Raw genomic sequence first — 14,397 nt, 5'->3', positions numbered from 1 at the left:
GTAAGATGTATCGAGTCCACGGATTCATCCATACTTATGGGATACCAATACCAAAGCTTTAGGACACGGATGAAGGGAGGGACAAGACAGGCACCTTAAACGGAAGGCACCACTGCTTGTAGAACCTTTCTCCCAAAAATAGCCTCTGAAGAAGCAAAAGTATCGAATTTGTAAAATATGGAAAAAGTATGAAGCGAAGACCAAGTCGCCGTCTTACAAATCTGTTCAACAGAAGCCTCATTTTTAAAAGCCCATGTGGAAGCCACAGCTCTAGTAGAATGAGCAGTAATCCTTTCAGGAGGCTGCCGTCCAGCAGTCTCATAGGCCAAACGGATGATGCTTTTTAGCCAAAAGGAAAGAGAGGTAGCCGTAGCCCTTTGACCTCTCCGTTTACCAGAATAAACAACAAAGAAGATGTTTGACGGAAATCTTTAGTTGCTTGTAAATAGAATTTTAAAGCACGAACCACATCAAGATTGTGTAACAGACGTTCCTTCTTAGATGAAGGATTAGGACACAAAGAAGAACCACAATCTCTTGATTGATATTCTTATTAGAAACAACCTTAGGAAGAAACCCAGGTTTGGTACGTAAAACCACCTTATCTGCATGGAAAACAAGGTAAGGGGAATCACATTGTAAAGCAGATAGCTCAGAAACTCTTCGAACCGAAGAGATAGCTACTAAAAACAAAACTTTCCAAGATAGAAGCTTAATATCTATGGAATGCATAGGTTCAAATGGAACCCCTTGAAGAACTTTAAGAACTGAGTTAAGGCTCCATGGCGGAGCAACAGGTTTAAATAGGCTTGATTCTGACCAAAGCCTTACTAAATGCTTTAACGTCTGGGACATCTGCCAGATGTTTTTGAAGTAGAATAGACAAAGCAGATATTTGACCCTTAAGAGAACTAGCAGATAATCCCTTCTCCAAACCCTCTTGGAGAAAAGACAATATTCTAGGAATCCTAATCTTACTCCACGAGTAACCTCTGGATTCACACCAATAAAGATATTTGCGCCAAATCTTATGATAAATCTTCCTGGTGACAGGCTTTCTAGCCTGAATCAGGGTATCAATGACCGATTCAGAGAAACCACGCTTTGATAAAATCATGCGTTCAATCTCCAAGCAGTCAGATGCAGAGAAATTAGATTTGGATGCATGAACGTGCCTTGAATTAGAAATTCCCGCCTCATTGGCAGAGTCCACAGTTGAACAGATGACATGTCCACCAGGTCTGCATACCAAGTCCTGCGTGGCCACGCAGGAGCTATCAGAATTACCGAAACTCTCTCCTGCTTGATTCTGGCAACCAGACGTGGAAGGAGAGGAAACGGTGGAAATACATAAGCCAGATTGAAGGACCAAGGCACTGCTAGAGCATCTATCAGTACTGCCTTGGGATCCCGGAACCTGGACCCGTAACGAGGAAGTTTGGCATTCTGACGAGACGCCATCAGATCCAATTCTGGTGTGCCCCATAGCTGAATCAGCTGGGCGAATACCTCCGGATGGAGTTCCCACTCTCCCGGATGAAGAGTCTGACGACTTAGAAAATCCGCCTCCCAGTTCTCTACTCCTGGGATGTGGATTGCTGAGAGATGGCAAGAGTGATCCACTGCCCACCGGATTATTTTGGTTACCTCCATCATCGCTAGAGAACTCCTTGTTCCTCCCTGATGATTGATATAAGCTACAGTCGTGATGATGTCCGACTGAAACCTGATGAATTTGGCCGCAGCAAGCTGAGGCCACGCCTGAAGCGCATTGAAAATCGCTCTCAGTTCTAAAATGTTTATCGGGAGAAGAGCTTCCTCCCGAGACCATAAGCCCTGTGTTTTCAGGGAGTTTTCAGGGAGTTCCAGACTGCACCCCAGCCTAGCAGGCTGGAATCTGTTGTTACAATGAGCCACTCTGGCCTGCGGAAGCACATTCCCTGAGACAGGTGGTCCTGAGACAACCACCAGAGAAGAGAATCTCTGGTCTCCTGGTCCAGATGCAGTTGAGGAGATAAGTCTGCATAATCCCCATTCCACTGTTTGAGCATGCATAGTTGCAGTGGTCTGAGGTGTAGACGGGCAAAAGGAACTATGTCCATTGCCGCTACCATGAGTCCGATTACCTCCATACACTGAGCCACTGATGGCCGAGGAATGGAATGAAGAGCTCGGCAAGTGGATAAGATTTTTAACTTTCTGAGCTCCGTAAGAAATATTCTCATTTCTATCAGAGTCCCTAGGAAGGAAACTCTTGTAAGAGGGAAGAGAGAACTCTTTTTTATGTTCACCTTCCACCCGTGAGATGTCAGAAAAGCCAACACAATGTCTGTGTGAGACTTGGCTAGCTGGAAAGTCGACGCCTGAATTAAGATGTCGTCTAGATAAGGCGCCACTGCTATGCCCCGTGGTCGTAGAACCGCCAGAAGGGACCCTAGCACCTTTGTGAAAATTCTGGGAGCCGTGGACAACCAGAAAGGAAGGGCCACAAACTGGTAATGCCTGTTTAGAAAGGCGAATGTGAGGAATTGATGATGATCTCTGTGAATAGAAATAAAACGGTACTGTGCCTTTAAGAGAAAAAAAGCTGCACAAGTTCTGCAAAAGAGTGTAAAAAAGCAGTAAACTTAACAAAATTTTTACAGAAGTATCTTACAGCCTTAGTAACTTTGCACAACTATGCAAATAAACAATTAACCACTTAATGGCAAAACCGGATTGAAAAAACGTCAAATCCGGTAAAAAACAGAATTTATGTTTGCCTGATAAATTACTTTCTCCAACGGTGTGTCCGGTCCACGGCGTCATCCTTACTTGTGGGATATTCTCTTCCCCAACAGGAAATGGCAAAGAGCCCAGCAAAGCTGGTCACATGATCCCTCCTAGGCTCCGCCTACCCCAGTCATTCGACCGACGTTAAGGAGGAATATTTGCATAGGAGAAACCATATGGTACCGTGGTGACTGTAGTTAAGAAAATAAATTATCAGACCTGATTAAAAAAACCAGGGCGGGCCGTGGACCGGACACACCGTTGGAGAAAGTAATTTATCAGGCAAACATAAATTCTGTTTTCTCCAACATAGGTGTGTCCGGTCCACGGCGTCATCCTTACTTGTGGGAACCAATACCAAAGCTTTAGGACACGGATGAAGGGAGGGAGCAAATCAGGTCACCTAAATGGAAGGCACCACGGCTTGCAAAACCTTTCTCCCAAAAATAGCCTCAGAAGAAGCAAAAGTATCAAACTTGTAAAATTTGGTAAAAGTGTGCAGTGAAGACCAAGTCGCTGCCCTACATATCTGATCAACAGAAGCCTCGTTCTTGAAGGCCCATGTGGAAGCCACAGCCCTAGTGGAATGAGCTGTGATTCTTTCGGGAGGCTGCCGTCCGGCAGTCTCGTAAGCCAATCTGATGATGCTTTTAATCCAAAAAGAAAGAGAGGTAGAAGTTGCTTTTTGACCTCTCCTTTTACCGGAATAAACAACAAACAAGGAAGATGTTTGTCTAAAATCCTTTGTAGCATCTAAATAGAATTTTAGAGCGCGAACAACATCCAAATTGTGCAACAATCGTTCCTTCTTTGAAACTGGTTTCGGACACAGAGAAGGTACGATAATCTCCTGGTTAATGTTTTTGTTAGAAACAACTTTTGGAAGAAAACCAGGTTTAGTACGTAAAACCACCTTATCTGCATGGAACACCAGATAAGGAGGAGAACACTGCAGAGCAGAAAATTCTGAAACTCTTCTAGCAGAAGAAATTGCAACTAAAAACAAAACTTTCCAAGATAATAACTTAATATCAACGGAATGTAAGGGTTCAAACGGAACCCCCTGAAGAACTGAAAGAACCAAATTGAGACTCCAAGGAGGAGTCAAAGGTTTGTAAACAGGCTTAATTCTAACCAGAGCCTGAACAAAGGCTTGAACATCTGGCACAGCTGCCAGCTTTTTGTGAAGTAACACAGACAAGGCAGAAATCTGTCCCTTCAGGGAACTTGCAGATAATCCTTTTTCCAATCCTTCTCCAAATTTTGTGGTAAATCTTTCTAGTTACAGGCTTTCTGGCCTGAACAAGAGTATCGATAACAGAATCTGAGAACCCTCGCTTCGATAAGATCAAGCGTTCAATCTCCAAGCAGTCAGCTGGAGTGAAACCAGATTCGGATGTTCGAACGGACCCTGAACAAGAAGGTCTCGTCTCAAAGGTAGCTTCCAAGGTGGAGCCGATGACATATTCACCAGATCTGCATACCAAGTCCTGCGTGGCCACGCAGGAGCTATCAAGATCACCGACGCCCTCTCCTGATTGATCCTGGCTACCAGCCTGGGGATGAGAGGAAACGGCGGGAACACATAAGCTAGTTTGAAGGTCCAAGGTGCTACTAGTGCATCCACTAGAGCCGCCTTGGGATCCCTGGATCTGGACCCGTAGCAAGGAACTTTGAAGTTCTGACGAGAGGCCATCAGATCCATGTCTGGAATGCCCCACAGCTGAGTGACTTGGGCAAAGATTTCCGGATGGAGTTCCCACTCCCCCGGATGCAATGTCTGACGACTCAGAAAATCCGCTTCCCAATTTTCCACTCCTGGGATGTGGATAGCAGACAGGTGGCAGGAGTGAGACTCCGCCCATAGAATGATTTTGGTCACTTCTTCCATCGCTAGGGAACTCCTTGTTCCCCCCTGATGGTTGATGTACGCAACAGTTGTCATGTTGTCTGATTGAAACCGTATGAACTTGGCCCTCGCTAGCTGAGGCCAAGCCTTGAGAGCATTGAATATCGCTCTCAGTTCCAGAATATTTATCGGTAGAAGAGATTCTTCCCGAGACCAAAGACCCTGAGCTTTCAGGGATCCCCAGACCGCGCCCCAGCCCATCAGACTGGCGTCGGTCGTGACAATGACCCACTCTGGTCTGCGGAATGTCATCCCTTGTGACAGGTTGTCCAGGGACAGCCACCAACGGAGTGAGTCTCTGGTCCTCTGATTTACTTGTATCTTCGGAGACAAGTCTGTATAGTCCCCATTCCACTGACTGAGCATGCACAGTTGTAAAGGTCTTAGATGAATGCGCGCAAAAGGAACTATGTCCATTGCCGCTACCATCAACCCGATCACTTCCATGCACTGAGCTATGGAAGGAAGAGGAACGGAATGAAGTATCCGACAAGAGTCTAGAAGTTTTGTTTTTCTGGCCTCTGTCAGGAAAATCCTCATTTCTAAGGAGTCTATTATTGTTCCCAAGAAGGGAACCCTTGTTGACGGAGATAGAGAACTCTTTTCCACGTTCACTTTCCATCCGTGAGATCTGAGAAAGGCCAGGACAATGTCCGTGTGAGCCTTTGCTTGAGGAAGGGACGACGCTTGAATCAGAATGTCGTCCAAGAAAGGTACTACAGCAATGCCCCTTGGTCTTAGCACAGCTAGAAGGGACCCTAGTACCTTTGTGAAAACCCTTGGAGCAGTGGCTAATCCGAAAGGAAGCGCCACGAACTGGTAATGTTTGTCCAGGAATGCGAACCTTAGGAACCGATGATGTGCCTTGTGGATAGGAATATGTAGATACGCATCCTTTAAATCCACCGTGGTCATGAATTGACCTTCCTGGATGGAAGGAAGAATAGTTCGAATGGTTTCCATCTTGAACGATGGAACCTTGAGAAACTTGTTTAAGATCTTGAGATCCAAGATTGGTCTGAACGTTCCCTCTTTTTTGGGAACTATGAACAGATTGGAGTAGAACCCCATCCCTTGTTCTCTTAATGGAACAGGATGAATCACTCCCATTTTTAACAGGTCTTCTACACAATGTAAGAATGCCTGTCTTTTTATGTGGTCTGAAGACAACTGAGACCTGTGGAACCTCCCCCTTGGGGGAAGTCCCTTGAATTCCAGAAGATAACCTTGGGAGACTATTTCTAGCGCCCAAGGATCCAGAACATCTCTTGCCCAAGCCTGAGCGAAGAGAGAGAGAGTCTGCCCCCCACCAGATCCGGTCCCGGATCGGGGGCCAACATTTCATGCTGTCTTGGTAGCAGTGGCAGGTTTCGTGGCCTGCTTTCCCTTGTTCCAGCCTTGCATTGGTCTCCAAGCTGGCTTGGCTTGAGAAGTATTACCCTCTTGCTTAGAGGACGTAGCACTTTGGGTTGGTCCGTTTCTACGAAAATTAGGTTTATTTTTTGCCTTGAAAGGCCGATCCTGAGGAAGGGCGTGGCCCTTACCCCAGTGATATCAGAGATAATCTCTTTCAAGTCAGGGCCAAACAGCGTTTTCCCCTTGAAAGGAATGTTAAGTAGCTTGTTCTTGGAAGACGCATCAGCCGACCAAGATTTCAACCAAAGCGCTCTGCGCGCCACAATAGCAAACCCTGAATTCTTAGCCGCTAACCTAGCCAATTGCAAAGTGGCGTCTAGGGTGAAAGAATTAGCCAATTTGAGAGCATTGATTCTGTCCATAATCTCCTCATAAGGAGGAGAATCACTATCGACCGCCTTTATCAGCTCATCGAACCAGAAACATGCGGCTGTAGAGACAGGGACAATGCATGAAATTGGTTGTAGAAGGTAACCCTGCTGAACAAACATTTTCTTAAGCAAACCTTCTAATTTTTTATCCATAGGATCTTTGAAAGCACAACTATCCTCTATGGGTATAGTGGTGCGTTTGTTTAAAGTGGAAACCGCACCCTCGACCTTGGGGACTGTCTGCCATAAGTCCTTTCTGGGGTCGACCATAGGAAACAATTTTTTTAAATATGGGGGGAGGGACGAAAGGAATACCGGGCCTTTCCCATTCTTTATTAACAATGTCCGCCACCCGCTTGGGTATAGGAAAAGCTTCTGGGAGCCCCGGCACCTCTAGGAACTTGTCCATTTTACATAGTTTCTCTGGGATGACCAACTTGTCACAATCATCCAGAGTGGATAATACCTCCTTAAGCAGAATGCGGAGATGTTCCAACTTAAATTTAAATGCAATCACATCAGGTTCAGCTTGTTGAGAAATGTTCCCTGAATCAGTAATTTCTCCCTCAGACAAAACCTCCCTGGCCCCATCAGACTGGGTTAGGGGCCCATCAGAAATATCATTATCAGCGTCGTCATGCTCTTCAGTATCTAAAACAGAGCAATCGCGCTTACGCTGATAAGTGTTCATTTTGGCTAAAATGTTTTTGACAGAATTATCCATTACAGCCGTTAATTGTTGCATAGTAAGGAGTATTGGCGCGCTAGATGTACTAGGGGCCTCCTGAGTGGGCAAGACTCGTGTAGACGAAGGAGGGAATGATGCAGTACCATGCTTACTCCCCTCACTTGAGGAATCATCTTGGGCATCATTGTCATTGTCACATAAATCACATTTATTTAAATGAATAGGAATTCTGGCTTCCCCACATTCAGAACACAGTCTATCTGGTAGTTCAGACATGTTAAACAGGCATAAACTTGATAACAAAGTACAAAAAAACGTTTTAAAATAAAACCGTTACTGTCACTTTAAATTTTAAACTGAACACACTTTATTACTGCAATTGCGAAAAAACATGAAGGAATTGTTCAAAATTCACCAAATTTTCACCACAGTGTCTTAAAGCCCTAAAAGTATTGCACACCAAATTTGGAAGCTTTAACCCTTAAAATAACGGAACCGGAGCCGTTTTGAACTTTAACCCCTTTACAGTCCCTGGTATCTGCTTTGCTGAGACCCAACCAAGCCCAAAGGGGAATACGATACCAAATGACGCCTTCAGAAAGCCTTTTCTAAGTATCAGAGCTCCTCTCACATGCGACTGCATGCCATGCCTCTCAAAAACAAGTGCGCCACACCGGCGCGAAAATGAGGCTCTGCCTATGCTCTGGGAAAGCCCCTAAGAATAAGGTGTCTAAAACAGTGCCTGCCGATATTATTATATCAAAATACCCAGATAAAATGATTCCTCAAGGCTAAATATCGATTTAGCCCAGAAAAAGTCTACAGTCTTAATAAGCCCTTGTGAAGCCCTTATTTACGATCGTAATAAACATGGCTTACCGGATCCCATAGGGAAAATGACAGCTTCCAGCATTACATCGTCTTGTTAGAATGTGTCATACCTCAAGCAGCAAGAGACTGCTCACTGTTCCCCCAACTGAAGTTAATTGCTCTCAACAGTCCTGTGTGGAACAGCCATGGATTTTAGTGACGGTTGCTAAAATCATTTTCCTCATACAAACAGAAATCTTCATCTCTTTTCTGTTTCTGAGTAAATAGTACATGCCAGCACTATTTCAAAATAACAAACTCTTGATTGAATAATAAAAACTACAGTTAAACAGTAAAAAACTCTAAGCCATCTCCGTGGAGATGTTGCCTGTACAACGGCAAAGAGAATGACTGGGGTAGGCGGAGCCTAGGAGGGATCATGTGACCAGCTTTGCTGGGCTCTTTGCCATTTCCTGTTGGGGAAGAGAATATCCCACAAGTAAGGATGACGCCGTGGACCGGACACACCTATGTTGGAGAAAAGACTTTCAGCACCTTGCCACATCTCTGCTGTGGCGCCTACCTGCCCTTCAGAACGATTTGTGGGGAAAAAACCTCCTTTACAGCCCTCAAACATAGCAGGAACCTCTAGAAAAGCAGTTGGATGATTCTTAAAGAAAAGAAACTGCGCAACTGAGGCACGAAAATAGGCCCCTCCCACCTCACTCGATGTTTTGAGGCCTATTAGAAAAACACCTGAGTGTCTCTAAATTAACTATGTGGGTTAAAAAACAAACCCTAACACAAGCCACAATGACCCCTTCAGTCCCTTCAAAAAAACGTTATAATTGCATCATTTACTGAACAAACAAAAAACTTTTTTTTTTTTTTTCTTAACAGTGTCACCAGTAACAAATGAGCCTTTCAAGTAAGCTGAAATTCCTATTCCAAGTGTCTGAAAACAGCTTACCCTTTCCCCATGGGGATATTGCCAGCCTTTTCTAGAATAAACACAGTCTGTCTAGAAAAACATAGACTGAACATACCTCATATGCAGCTTAGCATGCAAACCGTTCCCCCAACTGAAGTTTTCCTGTACTCTTCAGCCCTTGTGAGAACAGCAATGGATCTTAGTTACAAAGTGCTAAGATCATAATCCTCCTTGCAGAAATCATCTCTTTTTCTGCCAAAGAGTAAATAGTACACACCGGCACCATTTAAAATAACAAACTTTTGCTTGAGAAATAAAAAACTAACATTTTTGTCACCACACTCGCTCTGCACTTCCTAGTTACTTAGAGTAGGCAAAGAGAATGACTGGGGGGTGGAGCTAAGGGGGGAGCTATATAGGCAGCTCTGCTGTGGGTGCTCTCTTTGCCACTTCCTGTAGGGGAGGAGAATATCCCACAAGTAAGGATGAATCCGTGGACTTGATACATCTTACAAGAGAAATAAGGGTAATAATCTAATGTCTATAAAGCAGTGGGTGCTGCCATATTGTAACTTAGGTTATATTTTAAGCTGAGGCCAATTAGGAATGGTTATAAATGGCTTACTAGAGTGTGCACCCAATCACTGTGTAGAATATAGCGATGCCTGAACTTAAATGTTTAACATGAATTGGAAAGCCCAGAATATTCAAAATTAAATTACAGGAAAAAAGAAATAATGAAAGTATATTGCAAAGTTGTTTTACTACATGTAATGAAACCATTTATATTAATATATTGAGGTGTTTAATGTCCATTTAATATCTGTGTAAGAAGAAGAAGGATAAATGAGCCCTAACCGCAACAACAAAACAAAATGAGGCAACCAGTTGCTACCATATGACCTTTATTACTATTCAGTAGTAAGACATTAATAGTAACTCATTCTGAAAATATCAAAGAAAGCTTTACCTCTGGGTTAATAGTAAAAGTTTTAGGAGATTTTCCAACGCTGAGAAGATCAAATATAATTTCTTTCATTGCAAAATCTAAACGTTCCTATAAAAAAAAAAAAGAAAAATTATAATAATAATTACAAAAAAAGTACATTTCAATAAATATGCCCAGTGATACAATCTTTTGGACAGCAGCTGTGCGTTTGCCAAGTAATAGGATTCACATATACTTGTCATTCCCATATAGTATCAAATTGTACTCTTAGCAAAGCCACAGTGTAAGCAAGACATTCTCTGCACAGGGATTCGGTGAGACTGACTTACATGCAGCCCCAATCATTCTTTTAACTTCAGTGATGAAGAATGGAAACCCTTGTAGAGAAGGGGGGACATTAAGAGGACATGAAACGAAAAGGTTTTATTTCATGATTTAGATAGATCATGCGATTGTAAACAACTTTCTAATTTACTTCGGATATAAATTCTTCTTTATTCCCTTGGTAACTTTTTTTGAAAAGCAGGGACGTATGCTCAGGATCCCGCCCATTTCAGGAGCACTATATGGCAGCAGCTTTTCAAGAATGTTATTAATTTGCAAGAGCATTAGATGGCAGCACTATTGCCTGCTATGTAGTGCTCCAGACACATACCGAGGTATCTCTTCAACAAAGAATACCATGGGAGAAAAGCAAATTTGATAATAGAAGTAAACTGGAAACTTTTTTTAAAATTTGTATGCGCTGCCTCTAATTCCCAAAATAATTTTGGGGGTTTTATATCCCTTTAAAACTACACTTATAAAATTGACATTTCCTTTATAAATATAAGTAATCTTGTTTTTTTCACAGTCATACAGTCTATCTAGAAAGAAAAGATACTACAGTGCCCAGTGACAGAGAGCTGTGTGTTTATAGCAGGTGTACAAGACTCCTCTCCTTATGCTATCTGCCACGGATGCGAAAATTAGTCACGTCATCAACATTTGTACCATATAGTAGACGAAAACTGTTGGGAGTATGCAAAAAGCACACTTACCTGAGCAATGAACTGAATGATCTTCACAAATATATTAAGAGGTGTGTCCCGAGGCACTACACTACGAGAGCCTTTGGGGAAAAGTGCAGATACAATGCTCATAAGGCGGCTGGAGAAAAAAATGAAAAGAAGAAGTGTAATTTAGAACTTCAGTTAGCCTTGTGTAGGCCCCTTGACTAAATTTTTGTCAAGAAATAAATAAAATCTAAACAACAATAATTATATATATTTAAAAAAAAAAAAAAAGCAATTGTCACAGTTGCTTAAGATAAATAGCATTCAGAAGCTATAGCTAGGTGCTATCCCGGCTGAAAACAATGTATAAATGTATCTACAAAAATAATCCTAGATGCTAATGAAACATTTTGTTAAAATAAGTAAATAAATAAGTAAAGGGAAACTGAACCCAAATTTTATCTTTCATGATTCAGATAGAGCATGCAATTTTAAGCAACTTTCTAATTTACTCCTATTATCAATTTTTCTTCATTCTCTTGCTATCTTAATTTGAAAAGCAAGAATGTAAGATTGGAAGCCGGCCCATTTTTGCTTTACAACCTGGGTTGTGCTTGCTGATTGGTGGCTAAATACTGTCCAGGGTCTTCCAGGGTCTAAACCAAAAATTGTCTGGCTCCTTAGCTTAGATGCCTTCTTTATCAAATAAAGATAGCAAGAGAACGAAAAAAAAATTGATAATAGGAGTAAATTAGAAACTTGCTGAAAATTGCATGCTCTATCTGAATCATGAAAGAAAAAATGTGGGTGTAGTATCCCTATAACTATGGTGTTGAAAATGCAATGCTTACTCTAGGGGTTGAAAAATGTCGATAAAACCTAGTAGCTCACACATTCCTAACCATTAAAGCCTGTATTTAGAACATGACAATGTCAGTATAGAAAAATAAAAATAGTAGCTCCCTGGATACTAGGATTTATTTGCTATCTTATAAGCAATGTCGATAACTACTCCCAGCAGTGGCGACTGGTTAAGTTTGAAGTTGGGGGGGCACTAGACCACACACCATGAAATAAAGCCCCACCCCTCCCTCAGATGGCTCCGCCCATGAATTGTTATATATATATATATATATATATATAGTAATAAGGAGGGAAGAAATATGTATAATTTACTACCCATTTCATACAATTACATGTACCTTATAAATCTACAGATTTATGCTCTCAATTCATTCACACATGCCTTGTGCCACAATGCATTATGCCTGCTTCCCTTTGTGAAGCAGAATGCATACAGCCAATTTAAATAAAAGCTGCAAAAGAAAAAAAAAAAAGGTATATACTGAAACACTTTTGATAACCCCATTATGAAACTTATTTCCAAACATGAAACTTATTTCCAAACATGAGTTAGAAAGTGCTTCCATAGGGAAATGGTTTTGCTTCTGCAGTTCTGCTCAAATTAAATGTACTAAAACTGAAATAATTTTGTTACTGATCATAAATAGTTAAACAAGGCAGCCAGAAAGGGCTCTAACCCCCCCACCCCACCCCTGGAATGTATTAGTCTGCAGAGAGCTGCATATCAAAGTACACCACACAGATAGGAAGCTTTATGCTGTGTGAGTTACATAGCTGTTGTCTAAATGCTGCCTGTCAAGATGATATGCAGCCTGAGATAACTCACACAGTATAAAGCTAATAAGCAGCCATTAGTGTATATTAAAAATAATGTTATTTGTCCATCATATTGATGCTATTGCCCCCACTTATACTGCCAAATATATATACACCTACAGGACCTATATGGAACAGGAATCATTTAACAATAAACAAACCTTGTTTATTGTGGTCACCTTTCACCTTGCTAAGTTCATTGCTATCCTGTATTGCGTCCCTCCAGCTCCTACCTGTTCTCTTCTCGCTCTGCAGCATTAATCTTGCTCTCTGGATCAGCTCTATTCTAACCTCTCCCTTCACAACTTGCTCAAGACAAAGTAAGCTATAAAGTGGGAGGGCAGAGTAGAACTGAACCGGGCAACAAGATTAATGTTGCAGAGACTCAAGCACATGGCGAGATGAGGGCTTTGAAGTATTCATTTTGCAGCTTGCCACGGGGAACCATTTTTTATTTAACAGGTTCAGCTCTGCTCCTCCTCTCTCCCCCTTCACCCTTTGAGCCATGATCTCCTGTGACCGTTATAATTATATATAGTATAACAGTGTTATACTTACTAATCATGTGAAAGCTCTCTCCCAGACTGCCACCATTATATATTCCTCTGCGCCTTTTCAAAAGGCTTGTGTGCACTGCTCACGCCGGCCAGGTTCCTCCCCCCGCCATCACTTACACTGACTCACATAGCTCTCACTCGCACAGTCAGAACTGTGTGATTAACAAGGTATGGGGTTGGAAGGGGACGCTGCAGGCACTTAGAAATAAGTGCAAGAAGCTTGAAGCCTATACTTCTATCGCACGTGTGGTGCGATAGATAGAACAGTAAAAACAGCATTTTTTTATTTTTTTTTTACAAAATTGGACTGTAACCCTTTTTAGCTGAATAAATATAATTTTTCCAATAGGGAGCTATTGGAAAATTTATATTTATTCAGCCAAAAAAGTTTTTTCCCCCTCTCTTTTTGGGGTTCACGTGCGGATGTGCTACTATAGAGGAGCTTCCACTGACTCCCAGCATCAGGATTTGAATTTTTACATAACAACATTCCCATTTCCTGCATATGTGTAAGAGGTTAATAAAAAAAAAGATTAGAAAGACACTAAGAAAAATATTTAGAATACTCTTTTACTTGTTACATCAATTTCCTTCAACATTACTTTTCAATATCTTTTCCTACTTTGTTAACTTATTTATTAAGACTCAATAACATGCATTAGTGCATTCAATTCTAAAACATCTATTGTCAGGAAACAATAAAAAAAGTGTATTTTCAAATGATTATTTGCGATTTGTCATTTAAAAGGAAAAAAGGAAAAGGCAGATGACCACTGGCTCCTTACAACACCAACTGAATGGAGCATGTGCTGGGGCAGAGAGGACAATGAGCAGACAGATGTCTGAGATTGTAATAAATGATGGGGAAAAAATACATAGATAATAAAGCTGTAAATAATGAAAGCTACCGAACACAATATTATCTTGTGGTGCCATCAAGAGTGATAATCTTCCTGCAAAGATTTGCTGAAGAATCAACTAGCAGCTGTTAGCAAGACAGAGAGGCCGGCCAATGAGATGTATGTAGAAGAGTCCAGCATGATGGTACAGTTTAAATATCTATATATTTATTTTACATAAGACTGTACGATTTCACTAGATTGCAAAAAAAAGTGAACATTTTGCCAGAATGGTGATAATTGGAAGGTATGAGGAAGGTACAGAATATTCCAACCTCTCACAATTACCATAATCTTGAGTTAACTGGGACAATTAAAACATTCTGATTATAGATTGCTAAATCTATCTGTTTCTGCCATTTTTTCTTATTTTAAATAAAGCATGGCACAGTTTTACAGAATTTAATAAAGAAAATCTGA

The 14,397-nt window shown here is 41.6% G+C and overlaps 1 protein-coding gene across 5 annotated transcripts in view; it reads right to left on the bottom strand.

The window, feature by feature from the left end:
* FRYL (FRY like transcription coactivator) overlaps positions 1-14,397 on the bottom strand; it is a 916,813-nt gene that overhangs the window by 295,822 nt on the left and 606,594 nt on the right. For all 5 annotated transcript variants that reach the window (XM_053703981.1, XM_053703978.1, XM_053703979.1 and 2 more), the window contains 2 exons: positions 10,887-10,995; positions 9,868-9,954 (listed from right to left, as the gene is read on the bottom strand). In XM_053703981.1, the coding sequence (XP_053559956.1) occupies positions 9,868-9,954; positions 10,887-10,995 (196 nt within the window). The remainder of the gene's footprint in view (positions 1-9,867; positions 9,955-10,886; positions 10,996-14,397) is intronic.

The sequence above is a fragment of the Bombina bombina genome, chromosome 2 (genome assembly GCF_027579735.1).
Source record: "Bombina bombina isolate aBomBom1 chromosome 2, aBomBom1.pri, whole genome shotgun sequence".
NCBI lineage: Eukaryota > Metazoa > Chordata > Amphibia > Anura > Bombinatoridae > Bombina > Bombina bombina.
This window is presented reverse-complemented; position numbering and strand designations above follow the sequence as displayed.